This window comes from Megalops cyprinoides, chromosome 7 (assembly GCF_013368585.1).
Source record: "Megalops cyprinoides isolate fMegCyp1 chromosome 7, fMegCyp1.pri, whole genome shotgun sequence".
Classification (NCBI taxonomy): Eukaryota; Metazoa; Chordata; class Actinopteri; order Elopiformes; family Megalopidae; genus Megalops; species Megalops cyprinoides.
In genome coordinates this window covers 14,909,346-14,929,803 of record NC_050589.1, presented here as the reverse complement: position 1 = coordinate 14,929,803, position 20,458 = coordinate 14,909,346, and the positions used below count along the sequence as shown (strand labels likewise).

At 44.5% G+C, this 20,458-nt stretch overlaps 1 protein-coding gene across 1 annotated transcript in view; it reads right to left on the bottom strand.

Moving 5' to 3' along the window:
- The window catches only part of uba7 (ubiquitin-like modifier activating enzyme 7), a 58,544-nt gene that overhangs the window by 3,944 nt on the left and 34,142 nt on the right, over window positions 1–20,458 (bottom strand). The window contains exons 23-24 of the mRNA XM_036533268.1: window positions 2,678–2,779; window positions 190–278 (exon numbers count right to left, since the gene is read on the bottom strand). Of these exons, the coding sequence (XP_036389161.1) occupies window positions 190–278; window positions 2,678–2,779 (191 nt within the window). The remainder of the gene's footprint in view (window positions 1–189; window positions 279–2,677; window positions 2,780–20,458) is intronic.

The window sequence follows — 20,458 nt, the reverse complement described above, 5'->3', positions numbered from 1 at the left end:
CAGATATGACACAATGGCTGGACAGCAATGGCTGCCAACTGCCTCCAATCAAGCAAAGAGCATGTACAAAAGACCTGGCTGGGTATGATAACGTGGTGATTGCCAGTGAATTCCCACTTCTAGAAAACAATTTAGAAATTCAAAGAGCACCCATGATTTCAATGAAGCAGCTGGGTGTTTGGGACATACCTTTGTTGCAGCCTTTCCTCATGTGAGCCACTGCTGTACAACATGGAGTTTCCATAAAACAGGCCAGTTATCTCCAAGTTATACTTTTGCTGAAAGAGAAAAAAAGATTTAAAAAAACACACATGAATTCACTGGCAATGTTCATTTAAAAATATTACAGCCTCACATCATGGATAGTGATGGACATTCCTGTTAAGGGTTTTGGTGGAAGTTTTGGGGTATTCTCTCTAACTCTATGCAGACCAGTGACTAAAAAGGGTATTTTTTTGCTTTCAATTTGTAACAAAGTCAGTTAAACATTAATATGTATGTGTTACAGCAAATAAGAAAAAAATCAACAGCTCCCTTTGTCTATGGTTCAATCAACTTCAGATGTAGTTTCTACACACAGGATGCTATGAATCTGGTTTAATTTGGGTTGGTTTAAAACACATCTGCAGTAGGCTAGAGACCTTAATTATACAGGAAGTGTCTAAATCTGGCCCCCAAAAATGAGCATATCTCGTGATGTCAAAGACCAGAATAAATCTGGGCTAATGAGAGAATCTTTGTTATTGCCAATTCTCTCCTTTGAGAAGGCTCCTAGAGGAATCAACACAACAGCCTGCCTTTGTTCTGAACAGAGGAGCTACACAGCGCGGCACGGCCTGGAGATCATTATAAGAAGCAACGTCCAAACACGTGCACATCATTTTAGTGAACACTTTTTTTTGTGAGAAAGAAATGCATGTTGGGACGCTTGCAGGGAGGAGAGGAGGAATAGAGCACAAATTAAGGCTGTGAGAGGGGAGGGTGAGCAGCTTGCAGGGACAAGCCTCAGAGTCCGCAGCCAGTCACACACTCTCTCCCCGTGTAATCCAGGTAAACCGCATGCCCATTCACCTGAAACAGCCTCTGCACAATGTGGGCAGGGACAGCCTGAGTGTCAGGAAAAGCCTGAGGAAATGCGGACACTTAATGACACAGACGCTGGCTCTGGTTATCTCCCTCTGCGGACCTCACAGACACCCAGAACTGTTTTCAATAAAAATGAACCCGGGGCAAAATGTTTGGTTGGGGGACATTGAGCACTTACAGATCAGCCATGTAACAGCCATATAGCTGGTAGTAGCTGGTGAGTTCCACCAAATGCTTTTCCTGAGTTTAATTTTTCATAATTGAGATTTTTTTTCACAGGAGTGTTACATTACTATGTAAATAAAAAAATAATAAGCTCAATCAGTGAGTTTGCAAAGAAAGACTTGAGGAGACCTTTGAGGTGTTATGACAATGCAGCATACTTTTCTGCAAGTGAAAACTTTGACCTGAACATGTTTTTATTAAAATGGTAGAGATTCATCATTCTGTATTACATATGCCAAACTGATTGTTACCAATGCTGATGTTTGCATATTTATAATAAAACTGTTGTTGAAGTAGAAAACACAAAGTAGTGAAATGCATAGATTATCTTAACAAATATACAAGCATTTTTCTCCAGGATAATGGATTATCCTTATGAAAGCCTAATTCATAGATTACAATGACCTCTGGATGAATTTATCTGAAAATGTTTCTCAGACACATCCATGCAATCTGTAGTGTTTATGCCATGCACAGACAGCAGACAGAGGACATTACACAATCTGGTACTCAGTGAAGTCAGAACTAGTGGCTTCGGGGTAAAGTCACTGAAGCCACATGAACACGTGCAAACGCATATTGGTGCTGGCCCAGCACAGCCAATGTCCTTGCTGCTGTACCTGGCCAATCACAGGTACTGCTGTACCTGGCCAATCACATTGCTTCTTTGACCAGCCAATTATAGTGCAGCCCAGCCAGGCCCTGAGAAACTCAACTCACCCTGTCCAACTTCCAACCCAGGTCCAATGCAACAAAGTCCATTTGCGTCTGTCAGGATTCTTAACTCTGGTTCAGTATCACCCAACCCAACTGTAGAGCCCTGGCTTCACAACTACCAGCTGTTTCTCACCTCCCTCAGCATGCTGCTTTATCTACAGAACCTCCCACAGCTTCATAATTGGAATGATCCTCTGTGTTGCACAGTTCTTTAAGGATGACAAGGAAGTCTGCCTGTGTGTATGCATGCGCGTGTGACACAGAGATCACATAAAGTGCATTATGTGTATTAAGAACAGTATGTGATGGGACGCATTCAAAATATACATGCATGCCTGGGCAGAGATATGTGAACAATATCTATTCAATATAACTGATCAGCACAACTAATTCTATTAACTTGATTCAAACAAACAGTAAGGTTTATGTAATGCACTTAATTGTTATCTCAACTGAGAATCTCTGCACTCCCTATACAGACCTTCTGTCCTAACTTTGAACATAAATCTGCAGTCTGATCCCTCATGAAGTTATTTAGTCCTTTTGGAGTCTCTTAAGGCTGGCTCTGAGTGTGGATGGATGGTGGTTTTTATTGTTGGGTTGAAACTCAAGGATGTGCTCTGTGCCAGTGTAACAGAGACTGTCTCACCTTGATGTGGTTTAAGAGCTCTCCCAAGGTCATTTCCTTCTGGCCGTCAGATCTTCCCTGCACCGGGAAATCATCCCACAGGGAGTAATCCTTTCCAGCGACCTGCAGATAGACACGCACAACCTGGCTCAGGCTAGGAGAGGATACACACGCACACGCGCGCGCGCGCGCACACACACACACACACACACACACACACACACACACACACACACACACACACACACACACACACACACACACACACACATATTTTCTGTCACACACAGGCACACATTCACTGACACACACACGCACTCTCTTACACATAGACACACTGACACACACACACACACACACACACACACTCTGGGTCAGGAAGAGGTATCTCACTCAGGGCTGGAGTGGCAAAATGCAGATGTGATTAACGTCCATCTATTTCCACCAGAGCACTGGGAAAATAGCAGCCAGGAGCCAGATCAGAGTCTTCACTCCGCACAGGGGAAAGAGCGGAGGTGAACAACTCCTTGTCTTCCCATCGGACAGCCCCAGACAGCCCTCAGCATATCAGAGGAAGGAGTCAGGATGTTCCTTCTCAAGCAGCTTGAGGTTAAAAGGCAGCCAAGACAGTTAAAGGAGAAAAGAAAACCCAGTTTGGTTGGATGCACAATGTAATTAGAACTGCCTTGTGAAGGTCATTAATTTTATGTGTACACCTCTCAGGTTTATTTTAAAACCACCCTCACAATATCTACATTCTTAAAATGACAGTGACATAAACTCTTAATTATTTGCGGAGGCCACTAAGCGAGAGGACAAAAATCTCTAGGCTTGTCACCAAGTGGTCATCTCTATGCTTGCCATCTTTACATACTGTTCTCGGTATCAATCTCAGCACCATGGATCAAAAGAGCAATTTGAGAAAAATAACATTTGGCGTGATGGGAAATTGTGAATCACCTTCAACTGAGACAGAGTTTATTGTTCACATAAGAGATAAGAAAGCAGCTGACACAGATCAAGCATCCCCTCTGGCCTTCACAGACAACGTCTCCACCAGCTCGTATGACAATGAGCTCAAGTCCAAACATGACCCCTGGGTTAAGGGGTGCTTCCTAGGGTCACCCAAGTGTAATATCTGAAGAGCAAACAATAAATGGTCCAACATAAATATAAAAAACACTTATGTGACACTATGAGCGTGAGAACCCACATATACAAAATTCCAGTGTTATACCAGTTACAAGCTACATTCTCATATGAGCTTTGCCATTAAGCCCAGTCTTGCACTTCACCTTTTACAACGACAGCAATATCTGCACCTGGTATTTCATATACTCATATGTTTACAAGTCACAGTAATAATAAATTGCTATAATCCATTTTTACAAAGCACTTGATAACTTGGGAATATTTTCAATTAGAGTACAAATCTCGGTGCAAGAAATCCAAACATTTTGAGGGCTACTCCGGACACTAAATCTCTGGCTAATTTGGGATTTGTTATGTGAGCATTTGATAAGTTAGCCATATTAAACAAACCCTTGGAGAGAGTTCAAGTGTGAAATAAAGTCAACACCTGAGAGAATTTTCCCCAAGCGTTGCCAGATGGCAGCACTACAGTAGGGTTTCTTGCCTTTTTTACGTTTCATATGCTCCCCGAGTTTATAAGTGGTGGCTTTCTTCCAGTTCGCACAAAGATGGTCTTTAATTTGAGTTGTTATTTGGAAAAATTGACTATAAGAGCCATAGTTTGTATGCATATTTCTACAGTGGACTGGAAGCATAGAATGGAAAATGAAGACCTCTGTCACCCTCTCTTCTCTAATAGGTCATTCGAAATATGATTCTAACGTCCTAAAAAATGGGGGGCAGGAGTTGCTGCAAGTCGGACAGTTGCCTTGTGTTACCACTGTGTTCAGTGGACGTTGAACAGGATAATCACCCCTAGTATTTTCTGTGTACATCCAAATGCCCTCCCTGAAACCAGACCTCTAGTGCAACATGTCACTTCCTGAATTTTAGACAAAGCTGTTGTTCAGTCTAACATCTCAAGCATCACTTTGACTGACACAAAGCCTCACTGACAAATACCATAAGAAAGGTCTCCTTATCAAGAGACAAGTTGAGACAGTAACCAAGGCAGAATTATATGTCAGAGAAACCTTTACACAAACAGCAAGACTCGCTCAGCAATATGCAGATGGCAGCCCGAAAGCAGTGTGAGCAAGTAAAACCTCATTAGACCACTTCCACTGCAGGGGAGGAGCACATATGGCATCACATGACACACCTGTTTACCATCAACATAAGTCTCTCCCCGCTCCACTGGACTGGGCCTCGGAACGTGTCACATGACTTCGTTTTTGCCAGAGCTCTTCCATGCAAATGTCCACGTATGACACATTTTGGGCTTCCCGAGCCCTGAGACTGTTTGGATGGAATTACGATGAATCAAAACTTGGCCCAAACATGACCACATCTGGACCCAGTTAATACATTTCCACTGGCTAGCGGGACTGTTCGTTCCACACTGAACTCAGTCCCCCCCTCCCCAACCTTCTCACAAAGCATGGCAGTGATGTGATGAAACTTCACCTGCCCATAGGCCAGCAGTGAGGGATGAGCCTTATGAGAAAAGGTTAGATACAATATACCATAAAGTATATTATCCAAAACATAGGGAACACCACGTATCTTATAACATATGTTAAAAAATGGCACATATTCAGAAGTATTTAATATTTAATTAATATGTCACAATACATGCAATTTTACAACATATTTAACTATAGACATGAAACTAAGAAAAAGTGAGGAACTGTAGTCTTCCAGCTCAAAGAAATATCTAGTAGTGTATGTGTTTGAGAGTATGTAAAGTTTAAAATGACAAGCATTGTGCAATAAGTAAGTAAATAAATGCTGCATCACACATAAGGTTTCTTTTACTGTTCAACAATGGAGTAACCCAACCCTTTTCGAGTAAAATACATATATCAAAGTGCATGGATGAAGAAATGTGCTCTGGAGCTGTCGCCTTCACTCTACTGTCTCAAGTGGCTCCACCACGAGGAACTGGGTTAACGTCTCCTTGTTGTGGTTTGGTGCACATATGCATTCTGACTGCAGAAATGTAAACCAGGCTATTTTTACGCCCCTCTCACTCCACCGCCCAGCCCTCATCTATCTATGTATCTATCTATCTTACTGCCTGTACTGTAAGCAAGGAAGGACCAGTCAGGACTTGTGGGCTGTGGGCAGGGAGCACAATGAGTGTGGATCAAAACAAGACCGTTACAGTATATCAAGCCCACCCAGGACCAACGAGGGCCGTCTTCAGAGCGCCAAACACAAATGTAGCCGCGTGCTGCGTGCATGACGCCACCGCCAGAAAGAGACATAAATAAGAACAAAACGAGAATAAATAAGAACGGAAGACGTGAAGCGCGCTCTGGAAGCAATTAAAGCTCTGGCTGTTTCTTTCCTCTTCTTTCTTAACGTTTTTGTTTCAGGCCCCCATAAAAGTGTGCTCCACCACAGTAATGCCTGATCTAAAAAGGGAGTCAAGACAGACGTACAACAGCAAGCACCAGCATGTGCTTCTCCTTTAATTTCTTCATCTAACCAGTATATGTATACAAGGGGGTCATAAAAGAAGTTACAGTTAGAAACAATGGGCTCATTGATTAATTGAAATGGTGGGGGGGGGCTAAAGAGACCCTCTTTCCATCACTTCTAAGACTTGCGGTTCAGTCCTCAGAAGTCTGGAACGGGTCTTTGGTGGGAGTAACTGAACCCATAGCCGGAGAGAAATTCCCAACAGATGGGACTCCGCATGGCCGCGGCCCAAAGGGAGGTAGACAACGTCATATATTTTTCACTTCCAGGAGAACAAGAAAGCAGGGCCTGTAAACACCGGAATGACTGTAGACAAGCATGCCTTATAAGTGTCAAACATGCTCTTCTGGAGTTTGTCCTGCTGCTGGAGGCTGTTTGGAGGCCTTGTCTGCGGCTGGTGCCTTTGTATGGTAAGGCTGGTGAGGTGTGGAATGGACTGCGGGCTCTCTCAGCCCCCAGAAGGGCAGTGGATCTCGCTGGAGCACAAAGCACATTCTCCAGATGCACAGTTGGACATGCTGCTCTTCACCCGTGGAGGAAAGCCAGATTCCTCATCTGCTCTCCATATATCAGGGTCTTTATTGTAATCAGGGAGGCAAACAGTTGTCATTCGCACTGAGCCTGCCAGAATGAACAACACGCAGTGTTTAAAATGGAGCTGTTGTCCACACACGCAAAAGTGCGCATGTACAAACATGCACATACACACACACACACTCCCACATGCAAGTATGCACGTGTACACACACACACACACGTATGCGCACACACACACACACACACACACGCACGCACGCACACACAAGTGCGTACACACACAAAGGCTGCTCTTCATTCTCTTTTCTGCTGCTTAAGCAGCAGACACAGGCCACAGCTCCAGGTCACTCTGTGTCTCCACTGTGACAGAGATTCAGTGTCTGTTTGCCACACTGTGGTGCGCCACTGACAGTGGAAACACAGACTCCTTTCAGAGTCCCCACACACTGACCAGCCCCTCAAACAATGTGCTCCACAACCCCTGACCGCTGTTACAACTTACACATCCGCTGTCCCGTGCACACATGACCCACAACTATACCGGAGCAAGAGAACAACAGCTATATTGAGAGCCACAGAAAATAGCTGTTGTTGGCTATATTTACCATTACTCCTAGTCAAAGCTAAGTATTAAGTAACAGAAAAGTATACAACAAGCAACTGCATACACCATACGGCATACAGCAACTGTGGCTTCTATGATAATTGATAAATGTAAAGTTGTCATAGCTATTGATAGCTACAGCGACAGCTATGAAAGGATATGATGGGAGGGATTCATTAACATAGCAGCCACTTATATCCAGGGTACCTTCTGTAGCACACACTTATACCCATTATCCATTTGTCCTCAGATGAACACTTACAAAAAAAAACAGAATTTAAGAATCATGCCTAAAGGGACAATGGCAGTGTGCCATTGAGGCAGCAGTGTAGCATGCAGTGGTAATGAGCAGGGTTCATAACTGAAAGGTTGCAGGTTCGATTCCCCACTGGGGCACTACGACTGTACCCTTGGGCAGGGCACTTAACCCACTTAGTAAATATCCAGCTGTATGAATGGATAATATAGTATGTAAACACTGAAACCCATGTAAGTTGCCCTGGATAAGAGCATCTGCTAAATGACACTAACATACAGTAATGCAACATAATGAGGCATCAAACCTGCACTCTTTGAGTGGCCGGCCAGTTCTCTCATGGCTACGTCACACTACTGCCCTGGAAATGGATCCACAGAGGCTTCCAGGCCCTTCCTGGGGAAGCTGGGGGACTCTCCTTCACTTTCAGTAAAAGTCCCTGGCCCACGGCCTGAGGAAGGGTGCCCGGTGAGCTCCCCGCCCAAGGATAAACGCACCTCAACCCAAAGTCAGCTCTGCTATGGAACAAAAATCCCAGTGACCTGCCCTTTAAAAGGCCCACACCCCACTCAATATACACTGTCCCTGACCCAACCCTGACCGGGTCACAGCACAGATCCAGTAATTCAGACCATTTACGATCTGCAGTTTAATGAAGAAGCCATTCATTTCCAGGACGGATGTGAGGGCCCAATTAACTGGCTGACAACGAGTGATGTGACAATCAATGTCATGATCAGGAAAGCAATACGCATCTCCACAGAGGTCAGCGCAATTCAGGCCAAGAAAAGAACCACACTAACCACAAATTGCTGAGGGTTAAAAAAAAACACAGGAAATGCTGGGACCTTGGGAGTTAAGGAAAGTTGGCTCTCTGGCACTGGGTCCAATGAACCCACAGTCTGAAGAGATAAGGGGAACTGTAATGGACCACAATGCGGTTTTCTGTATGAGAGCACAATCGAGGAGTCGAGCCGAAAATGCCTCACATTAGCACCGCGTAAGTGTTACTGCAATCGTGATGGAAGACTGTGATCTGCCCTTTCGCACAATGGCCCATTCTTACAGGCAGGAAACGGGGTCCACAGCGGTGACCTTGATAAGGCCGCTTCCTGTACCGCACCACAAAATGGCAATTTCACACAACTGTTCCTCTGCAACGTCAGACCCTGCCTTCGCCAAATTTTGACAATGGAGTCATTTTATAACTGAAAGCGACTGGAGGGAAAGCGACTGGAGGGAAAGCTTTTTTTTCAATTTTCAGAGAATGCAATGAAGGAGACAGGCTGAAGACAGAAAAATGTGTGGTCTGTGAAATCACTACATCTTTCAGCACTTCGGCTTTTCTCTTTCTTCTCTTCTCTTCTTCTGTAAGACCCTGTGGAGCCACTGTGCATCAAAGGCCTGAGGCCTTACTCATTCTGGGCAGCAGCAAAACGCTCCGCTGCGATTTCCACTTTTGTTTTATTACAGCTGTAGCTCCAGGTGTCAGATATGTGGCTCCCCTCATGCTATCAGGTGGAGCTTTAGGTCCTGGAAGGAAAAGCTGAAAGCATGATGTTACAGCTGCGGGTAGGAGAGAGAACACAACCTGAGTGAGAATCTAGGGATTGAGGGTAGTCTCAGGGACAGAGAGACAGCGAAGAGACACAGTGAGACTTGTACAGGTTACAAGTCAGGTTAGGAGAGCTCCCATGTTTCAGTCATCTTTGTGGTATCATATGGCTTGTTTCCATCAGCCGGGTTGAGCTGTGGATCCGCCTAAGAAGTCAGATGCATTTCTTTAGTTTAACTTAGGGTGCAGTTATTTACAGAGGGATGTCACATGTTTACCCCTTCACCACAGCACCTCTCCCACAGTGGGAAGCAAGTAGCAAGCAATGGAACTGCTAGCGAGCTAGCCAGAAAACTAGCACCTGGACCATTACTAGCCTATAACTAGCTGTTAGGAGGCCGAACAACAGATATTTGAAAGTGGTCAATTTGAGGCTGGAGGTGGGACTGAGCAATGTAAGATGCAAAGGAGGGACACGCTGGGGACAGGAGGTGACACACACACACACACACACACACACACACACACACACACACACACACACACACACACACACACACACACAGACACACACACATACACACACACTGCTACAGACACAAGCATAAGAGGACAGGCTGCAGACACAGGCCCCCCACGATGAGAAGACTCAGAGACGGATATAAGAGGTGGATAACCAGGGGCTCCCGAGTGGTTCAGTTGTTCCTTGAAGGGTGAGTTCTCCAGCTCAGGCCTGGGTTTGAGTCTGAGCTGTGTCACTTACTGACAACCACTGGGACTCCACAACAAAAGAACAAGACTGGCTTCATTCTACTAGGGCCTGCTCGTTTTGCCACTATGGCACGATATCCCTCAGTTGGTCTTCGCTCAGCTGCGTTGGACTCAGTGTATTGGAGCATTGCATTTGCCTCATTTCAGCACTCCAGCTCGATCACAGAAAGTGTTGTGAAGAGATGCGCCTACTGTGGAATGACTAGCCATTCCAAATTGCGCAGAGATGGGAAAATGCATAAAAATACTAAAAGAAGCATACTAGCTGGTAACAGCAGTTCAATTGCTCATTTAAACTGCGAGGTTTAAATTACATAAATGCATCATGACTGTTTATCATTCACATGTCCTTACACAAATTCAACTTCAGGTAATTCTCCTCGAGCGGATTGCGGTGGGACAAGGACAGGGGAAAAAACACCACGGTTCCAGGAAACACATCGCTGTAGACAGGCCTCTGTTTTGACCGATGAGCGCACAAGAAAAGTGAACAAACTGTTTCCTCTTCCCCTGGGCAGCCACATCTCAATGGTAAATTAGAAAAGACCTGTATGACGCACTCGCTGTGGCGCATGCTGGTCATGCAGTGCGTCTGCGCTGTCGTAACATTTCGGCCTTGACGCAACCGCTGCCTGAGAATTCAATAAGCGCCGGGGGCCGTGATGATCTGGGCGGCAGGCGGCGGGCAGTCACATCATCGGGGGAGCCATGCCCCGAGGCGGGGTGAATTCACCAGACAGAGAAAGGCAGTCTGAGCTGGGAGAGCTGCAGGAGAGAGCGGTCTGCGGGAGTCACATGGCAGCCGCATGATCCTCTGGGACAGTATTTACAGTTTCAGACGCCCTTCCCCCAGACACACACACCCCCGAGCTCCACAGCTGAACCTGGTAACCATCACAAAACGTGTCCTGTGATGGCCATGCCACAGATGCTGCCATTCTGATTTAATCCCATGCTTCAACTGGTACACGTCACTACTGACCGGACTACATTCCTGTTCCTGTCCCACACATTGTGCAGGCAGCAGTTGGCCTCCTTTTTTATTGTCACTTGTGCGAAATCACGGGTAAATTAACATCCAGTAATCACAGGGTGTCTGTCTCATCAGCTGATGGTTAAACCGAAACAGCAGCATTCAAACACAAGGTCACCATCACCACAACAGGCTGCCCTGGACATCCACCAGTCAGGCTCTGAAATATAACGTTACATTGACAAAAAGAGGAACAGTCTGTGGTGGCTGGATGTCTATGAATACATCTTACCATCACAAGCTTGCAGCCTAATTCAAGGATGCTTATAAAGTATATTTATTTATAAGAAAAAGTATATTTATTTCACATAACTTAAACATATTTTACTGCTGTCCATGTTACATAAGACGTGGTGTTAGACTACAGAAGCTGCAGGATATGGGAGTACAGTGATGACACAAAGGCAGCACCCTTTTCCTCTCCTTTACCTAGTAGTGTGTAGGTTCTAACAGAGCTGAGGACACAGAGACCTCATGACAACATAGTTATCTCAGGCTCTGCTAAGGTAAAACATTACACCATCGCCTCAATGTATTTATCCTTCATATCTCTTATATTCTTTTAGTAATTTCAACATTCAGTGTTGAAGTCAGCAAGGAAAAGTAATACATTTCGTGCATTGCCTACAAAAGGCTGCCACTGACATGTAAATGATCAACAGGCTTCAAACTGATCATCTTTAAAGATGAGAGGATACTCCATCACACAGCACCCTTGCAATTGCAGTTGCATATAATAGAAGAGCCAGTCAATAAAATCCATCAGTTGCACCAGAGGCCTGCAGATGGTCCATAACACTTCCTATCAGACATGACACGCTGTAGGCAAAGTATGAAATGAGCAATATTTAGCTTCACAATTTCAGACAAGAGACTCAACATGCTCTGTGAATGACAACATAGCATTTTCATGCCAGACACTTATTTTGATGTATGTGCAGTTAATGTCTTAACAGGATTATCCTCAGGAAGCCCTGTCATACAATTTTTCCTGGCCTGTAACTGAAAATGGTTTCCCCTCTTCTTGAACCTGTATTTCAGGTTCTGAAACTGAGTTCAGCGCATCTGCATGCTTTCAAAAATCAGACAGATGCATTTTGGGGGTTAACTATGGAAGTCCAGCTGGGCAGACACCACAGGTAACTGATCCCCAATCATCAGAATTATGACCAAACAGATGTACGGTGTCACAGTAACAGTTGATCTTCTGGGAGCATGGCCTCCTATTATATTCAGACAAAAGACTCCTTTTGTTGAACGCCAGTGTAGGACTGGTGTATTTAAGCTCCTTCCAAGCTATCAGCTTCACAGAGGTCATATCTTTTTAAACATGTTATGCATCAAGGCCATGTTGTGCCCAGATCTAATGAAGAGCTCATGGAGAGACATGATGAAACTCATTTGATTTTGTCACATGAAAATAGATTACCACTAATGACTGCCGCGGGCGCATTTGGTGCCAGCGGGTTCACTGCGTTCGTGTCTCCCCAGTCATGTCACAGTGCGGAGCGCTCGTTCCCTGTCTCCGGCCCCTGTTCATGATCCAGCCCATTGATGACGAGTTCTGGAACAAGAAGACGGTTGGAGGCAGCTAGCTGGAGTGCCACAAGGCAAAGGAGCTCGTGGGAAACCTCTGCAGACTTCCGACTGGCAGAACTGGCTCGACCTTTCATCTTCCGCAGGGAAAGTGAAGATTCGATATTAGGGAGGAGCCGCGCTTTTCACTGGGGGTGTAGTCATCACAGCTGATTCACAATGCTGGTGACTTGCTGCAATGCCAAAAAGCAGGTACAGCAAAAATGTGTCTACACATACAGACACATGCCCCTCAGTTATTCACATCCACCTCTGGACATACAGAACAAAAGATCTTTAGAAGCATATGCTTGTCCATTAATGAACCCATTACTAGTACAGAGAAGAGAGACAAAGCAACAAAGCTGATGAATCGTCAAACATCTGGACTTCATGCTGGCATGTCAGACAGTACGTCACTGTTGAGGAGGGTGGTGGCTGCAGGGTAGGCCTGAACTAACCATACAGACAGAGAACTGTCTAAGTCTAATTACCCTGAAAAGAGAAGGCAGGACCCCCTGCTTTCTTTAAGTGGTCTCCATAGCTCTGAGCCCCCTCGACCTTGCCTCAGGAATGACTGCCTGGTACTGGGGGAAACAAATTTGCTCCTTGCCTTGAAATACATGACTTGCACATCATGCAACAATGGCATGGGGACATTTTGCAGACTTTCAGGAAATACTTCACTGTCTATTCCCGACTAAAGCATATGACTCAAGGTCATATTAGGCAGAGAAACTGTACTTCAGTTAGGGATGGACATTCCCAGAACATATGAAACAAGCCAACAAACACTGTGCATTGTGTGATGTCTGTATGGTCTCCTCTGTGTTACCTTATGCTGTCACTAATCAAGCAAGACACAGCCAACCATGGAAATTATGGGACGTCTTCTTCATGTCCTGCTGCAAGTTTACTGTTTTCCATTTTAACTGTTCATAGGGCAAACTTCAGATTTTCAGTTTCAGAATGTTGCACTATGTTCTTTTTAGTGTCACCTTCTGCTCACGATCCACATATGAAAAAATGTATATGCACCACAATTCAAATATCATTTTCATCTACTGATGAATCACACCGGAAAGAATGCAAATGTTTGTCTACTGGCCTGAAGGCCGTGTAATGTAGTTTCTGTGTCATGTTCCCAACACGCAAATACACAGATTCATCTAAACAGTGCCGTGTAATTGAGGCAGTTAGATCACTGACAGTCCATTGATTATTTTGTTGAAAATCGGACTGGGAACACACAACAAATCAGCTCAGGCCAAATCACACCCTGTCCCATGCATCTGGAACAGCAATAAACTGCAAGGTCACGTTACAACCCTGAGTAGCCAAAATGCAGCGATCTGTCAGCAAGTTACAAAAGCAGCTGGTTGGACTCGTTGGACTTAACTGGCATTTATAAATCAATCCTGATGGATAAAATGATTTGTGATCTCCTTGATACAGACATTCAAATACTAAGGTCAAAACACATTATTTGCAACTGAGTGCTGCTGTAGGCCCTGCGTATATGTTCGGTGCCCCAGTTCTGAGCTATTTTGAGTTCAGTGCTATTTGTATCATCAATAAATCTTTGTATTTGAGGTATATGTCTTTTTTTTTTAGCACCTCACTTTCTGCCACCACTGATTTTAACTTAATAATACTCCCAAAAATGTTTACCTGGTGCTCATTTTCAAATAGTCATTGACTATTTACAGATAAGTTCAATTTCATTTCACACAAAATATGTTAAACTGCCTGATCATTTTTCAGAAAACAGCAGCAGTTGCTCTTTATACCATTCAAGCTTAATATCTGCACTTAAAATGTGTATTTTAGGGCAGCGTTTCCCAAACCTCTCCTGTAGGACCACTTGTCCTGCATGTTTTAGATGTCTCCCTGCTCCAACAGATTCAAATGATCAACTCGTTATGAACTCCTGAAGCTGCTTAATAACAAACCTATCATTTAAATCGCTGTGTTGGAGCAGGGAGAGATCTAAAACATGCAGGACAGGTGGTCCCCCAGGAGAGGTTTGGGAAACACTGTTTTAGGGGGATCATAAATGCAGGAGTGACTCGCACGTGGGAGAAAAATTCAAGTGCTTTTCAAGTGTCTCTGTTGTCTCAAATAGAGTGTCTAATACAATACTGTGACATGCACACTGGCTTTTATGAGTTGAGCACTGCAGCCAAACTTTGATCCATCTTGTTATTAATATCTACATCAGCAGCAGAATGATATGAGCCACAAACAGCCACTGTCGTTGCCAGAGCGTGTCAGGTATGAGGGCGCTTGTGGGGATGTCCTCTTCGCCAGGGTCCTTCTCCCACACAGTTGGTCTCATTCAAGCACGACACTGCGGAGCTGTGCTCCACGCTTTATGCAGAGGGAGCTCCATCTGTTAACCTCATGCCTTAAGTATGCATGCGCGGCAATGAGAAACAGCCTTGCGGTCAGTAATTAGAGAACGCGCTCATTTTCACATGCTACGGTCCCGATGTCCCTCGGGCCAGAGGGAGGGGGAAAGCCGTGCGCCCCTTTTTTTTGTGTGAGCGCTCCCACACTCGCTCTCTTTCTTTCTCACACTCCCCCTCTCCGTTGCCCGACCCACACCCTGTAATGGGGGAGCACTTCCTGCCCTCTGTCACCTTACAGGAAGCCCTTCATCCAGCTGGTCCTGATTAAAACGAGATGCTGTTCAAAAAAAGGGGGTGGGTTAACGTGCCATCAGCCAAGGCAAACGGCTAATCCTTTAACCCTCCATCAGTTACACACATATCCCACATCTATGCACATCTTCAATACATCAGCTGTATTTACTCTTCTCTGTCCCGCCTCTACTTTTGAATAAAAACACTTCCAAAGTTCCAATGGTTGTCTTAGTTTTGAAACATTTACTAAAATTCAGTCGGTCCTAACAGTTTGTGACAATATAATCTAGACTTTTTTGGGCAAATCCATACACGAGCACAGATATATGCACTGAAATATACATAAAAAGGCAGCAACTAACAAACTTTATGAGACACTGCATGGCTCCATGACAACGGTTTTATTAGTGTGTTTTACTGGCTCTGAGTTGCTGACTTCACCACACAGGGATGCGATTTTGTCATTTGGCCAGATACTTAATCCATACATTTTTCCATTCTGAAGCCATTTGGAGTGTTCAGTCCCAGCACTCATAAGAGATCATGCTGGCATTATTACTGCTCAGAGGACCCACAGCTCAACAGTTTAGCCTCTCTGGGGGGGGGGGGGGGGGGGGGGGTTGGGGCCTGGCAATAATGCCTCTCTCCGAATCCACAGTTTGGATGTTCTGCACCATTTAGAGCTCTGGCCCCTGACCCACTCCAATCTCCCACTCTGCCAACCACCAATTACATACCCAAATAAGCTTAAGGGAGAGGAAATAACTGGGCCCGCAGGATGCTGCACTAATGTAACCATCCCCAGTGCTCGTGCGATGGGCGTGAAGCTGTGAAACCGCGGGAAGGCCTGGACGATTACAGTGTGAGCGATCACAAGGACACTGAGAGGACCAGTGTGGAGAAGGAGGACATTACCAGGGAAGGGGAACACAGTGAGAGACATGCAGAGCAGATCAGAGCTAAGATTCCACATGGCAGGGTGCTGCTGATCCTGCAAGAAACTCTAATTCTTCATTGTTCATGTCTCGATTATACAGTTTTAAGAATCATTTTCAATTTCTTACAATTTACATATGAATGACAATTTCATTATTGTACTAGAACTGAAATCCTCAAATATGCTAGTATACACGTTTCAACTTTCAACTACTTTCAGGTAATTACCTATTTGCCATGTTAATCCATATTTTACCTACAAACATATATATCCATTTCCATGGTTGGGTGGGTGGCAAATCTGGTGAAGTGCTCCATCTTTCACCCTAAATCTATTTCTCTTCTTCAGTAAGCAAAGTTTTAAAAATAACTTGACTCGTTGACTGTGTGTATATAATAAAAAAGCTTATCTTTACCGGCTACATCAATGGGTGACAGTGATAAAACAGATGAGACAGGAAATGAGGGAGGGAGTCCACAGGGGCCTGGTTTGACATGTCACAGGAAGTGTGCTCTGAATTGACCTCTGACCTGTGAAGTGAAGTCTGCCCCCATCTTGCCCTCGGAGGGGCACGGGTCGGTGAGTTCTGCGCAGGGGGTCGCCCTCACAGGCACACTCTACTTATGGCAGACAGACGTATGAAAAAAAGGCCATCTATCTTCCCCGCTCCTCCTCCTACACTCACCTCTGACAAACAGCGTGCTCTGGTTGCTGTCTGCCTCCCAACAGCAGATCCAGGACCAGCTCACCAAACCGTAATGTCCTACAACCTAATGTGGAAAACTGATCTGGAGCCAACACTTAAGGAGAAAATCTATCTCACTGACATCTACATCAGGACACTCCTGTGCCATGTTCACCTGAACTTGCGACAGACCTCACTTTCACAGCTATCCTGCTCACACCATGGGCCTTGCCGATACACCAGCCTTTGCACGGACAGATAAAGCAACATGAAAGTCCTCTACGTTCTAAATTGATTCCTCATCAATTTGAAGTCTTCACGCATTCCAAAGCCTAAATGACCTCACAGGGAGTGATGAAACTGTGCAAACCTGATCTTAAACAGAATGTGCCACACTGAAATCAATGTTCTACAGCTAAAAGAACGGAATTCATAAACAATGAAGTGGGCTAAAAAAGGAAACAAAGTTCCCTCCCCTTTTGGAAAAGTACATGTCATTTACACTTCAGCCACTCAGTATAGAGCTGTTCCTCTCTCCGTCTCCATGGCATACTCAAGTTCCCTTTTTGGTTTTCATACGTTTTTGGTTGAGGCACCTTTTTATACGATGTACAACTGCGATAACTTCCCATGTCTGTCACTGCATGACGCATGTATTGTTCAGAAACAAAACAGAAGCTGGTGGAAAAAGGTTTGTTGTGTTAGCGGAGGGGGAGTCATTATGTTAATCGCGAATGCGCACGGCAGGGTCACGTGCCAACATGCGTAGAAGAGATAAAAACCAAGTAAACAAGCCCATTAGGACTCCTGCACTGATTGATACCACGGTGTCAGAGTACTGGGGTAAGTACAGGGGGTCCCCACCTGTCCTCTACAACATTATTTCCAACCCGGAAAACACCACATGATTTCTGACTAACAGTGACTAAACAGATACCCGCGTTCACTGGCTCACTAGGTAATTTCACAAACTGAAGTCAGAAAGACCATTACCACATTATCCTGTACTTTTTTCCAGACAAAATCATTTACATAACAATATGAATCTGAGGATATAATATCTAACAACATAATGATAAACATTTTAAGAGGTTTTGGTGTGGTGATGGCATCTGACTGAGCATGGACGGTTAATACGAACATTGTGCCTGGTAGGTCTGACCGAAGGGGAGCAAGAAACAATGCCGCGCCCAATCTGTGGGATGAACCAGCAGCTTATACTGCCTTAAATGCCCAGACACACATAGGGATGAAAGTGAACCCTGTTAGTTCACCTACAACACGTGCTTTCAATACACAGAGCAGGGCAATAAACAGCCCACAGTTTGTCTTCTCGCTCGTGCTCTGGGAACTTGACAGTCCTGTGCCAACATCAGGTGAGCTTGTTAACATGTGGAGGCCAACGCCTGCACCCCTCTGCAACGTGGTGAGAGATCAAGCCAGAGCAATCAGGTTGCAGAACGGTGACAGCAGGGCCTGGGCTTTGGGGTGACAAAACAGCATAGGGGAGGGGGGAAACTCCTGGGACTGGACGCCAAAAGCGTTTTCAGAGGTCTCCTCCGCCACATTACTGATGACAAGCAGAGAAAGCGGTTCACCCAAACGGGCTGATAATTATGGGATCCCTCTTTCTGATCTGAGGTCAAGCCCAGTGAGAAAGGCCTGTATGGTTCACCCACACTCCCATCTGCAGGGTTTTAAAAGGCTCCATTCTCCAGGCTTTCTTATGGAAAAATGATTTGTGGTTCACCTCAGTGCAGGAGGACTACATAAACATTATAAAGAACACTGTTGCTCTTCCTCTCTTGAAGTCCCTTTTCTATACAAATATTCGTTTATGTCTTGTCTGCTCAAACAATAACAAGTTGTGAGCAGTCACAGAGGTCCTACTTTTCCAAACCAAATATGTTCCATATTTGTCTGAGCACAGCTCTCACAGCTCATAACAAGCTGTTACAACAGAGACAGACATATCTAAAGGAATCATGTCTAAAATATTATTTTGATAGTGCACTGGGCTCCCACTAACTCCACTGCACTGTCACAAAATCAGAAAAACAAATAATAAATATGACTGGGAAACAGATTTCTAAAATAGGGCCAAACCACCACAGACAAGAAAGACTTGAAAGTACACAGCTTTGGGAAAAGTGTGTATGTGTCATTGGTGGCTAGTTAAGGAAGAGGAGAGACAGATAATTTCCCTTCAAAGTGATAATTGTCCTGGACCTGTTTGATTGTTCTAGTTTAGGTAATCACATCTTGATGACTGATTTCTTTCTATTTCACTGTGTTTAGTGGTATTATTCCAGCATCACTGTGCAGTTCAAATAAAATCATTTAACCGTAACAAAGCAATTGGGTCATATTTAATCATTTCAGTTAAAATTAGATTGTTTGATTTTAGGAGCAGTAATTTTTGTATTTTGTTACGTGTTCATAGATGATGTTACTACAGACAAACAAGTGAAAATAAATTAGATGCTAATGCTTAAATCTTGTTTAAACTGGCATGCTCATCATATGCAAAACAACTGAGCATCAAATAAAGAGTAGTGCTCGCCTTTCTGAAGTTCACCTGGCACATGTCTGTAAGCATAAATGTGTGCTTGTGTCACTGTGTGTTAAAAAACTGATCACTGTGCAGTGTCTGTGGCACAGCCCCAACCTTAATCTGAAATAATATCCTTCAAGGCTGCTATCACAGATTCTTACAGGCTCAGTTTCACAACTGTATCTTTCACTATATAACAGGCACACAGACAGGGACAGGGCTTTCAGGTGCGCTTTTGTGTTCATTTGACTTTTGACTGATTTCATGATAAAACGCACGCGTATTTACTTGATATAAAAAAAATTTCAGTCTCAATTAGTATACCAAATGGGTCAAACTAAACACCCCCACCCTCTCCTCCGTCTTCTTTCCTCTCAGATGTGACGTATCCTTACACTTGAGTTTACCTTCAGGGGTTTTCATCTAACTGCACCAACTGCAGTTGACATTTAGCACGCTAATTGGCACTACATTGCAAACTAGTTTTGCCAGGTCTTTTGTTATGCAGCTTCATAAAGCTGTGCTTCGGCAGATGCTACAGCTTGTCCCTGTCTTCTGCCATTAAAGCAGGCTCAGAGCAGCCTGGCCACACCGAGTGGACCTTAGCAAATGTGGAAATAAGTCAAGCGCAGCATTCCAGGGATAGCTGAAACTGGGGAATTATATCACACCGGCTTCACACCAGCTCTGGAGAGAAACCAAGGCCTGCCCTCGGTTTAGCTCATTTGAAAGTTAATGATTAGCAAGAGCAGCCAAAGAGTTGTGTAACATAGCATTATTCATAGATTTGAAGTATTGCATTTTTTGTAGAAAGCTATAGGGAAACACAAATTTCATCAGTCACCTTACAACAGACTGTGATGAGTGTTTTTGGCATTCTAGCTGAACTGAACAGAAAAGTTACTATTTCTACTGATAAGCATTCAGTGATTGATAGTAGAAAGTGTCATACATCTACTACTCACCTTTAGTGAGAGTGGAGACTACACCAATTTAAACTTAGTGGAGGCCAGACAGCAATGGCGTCAACAG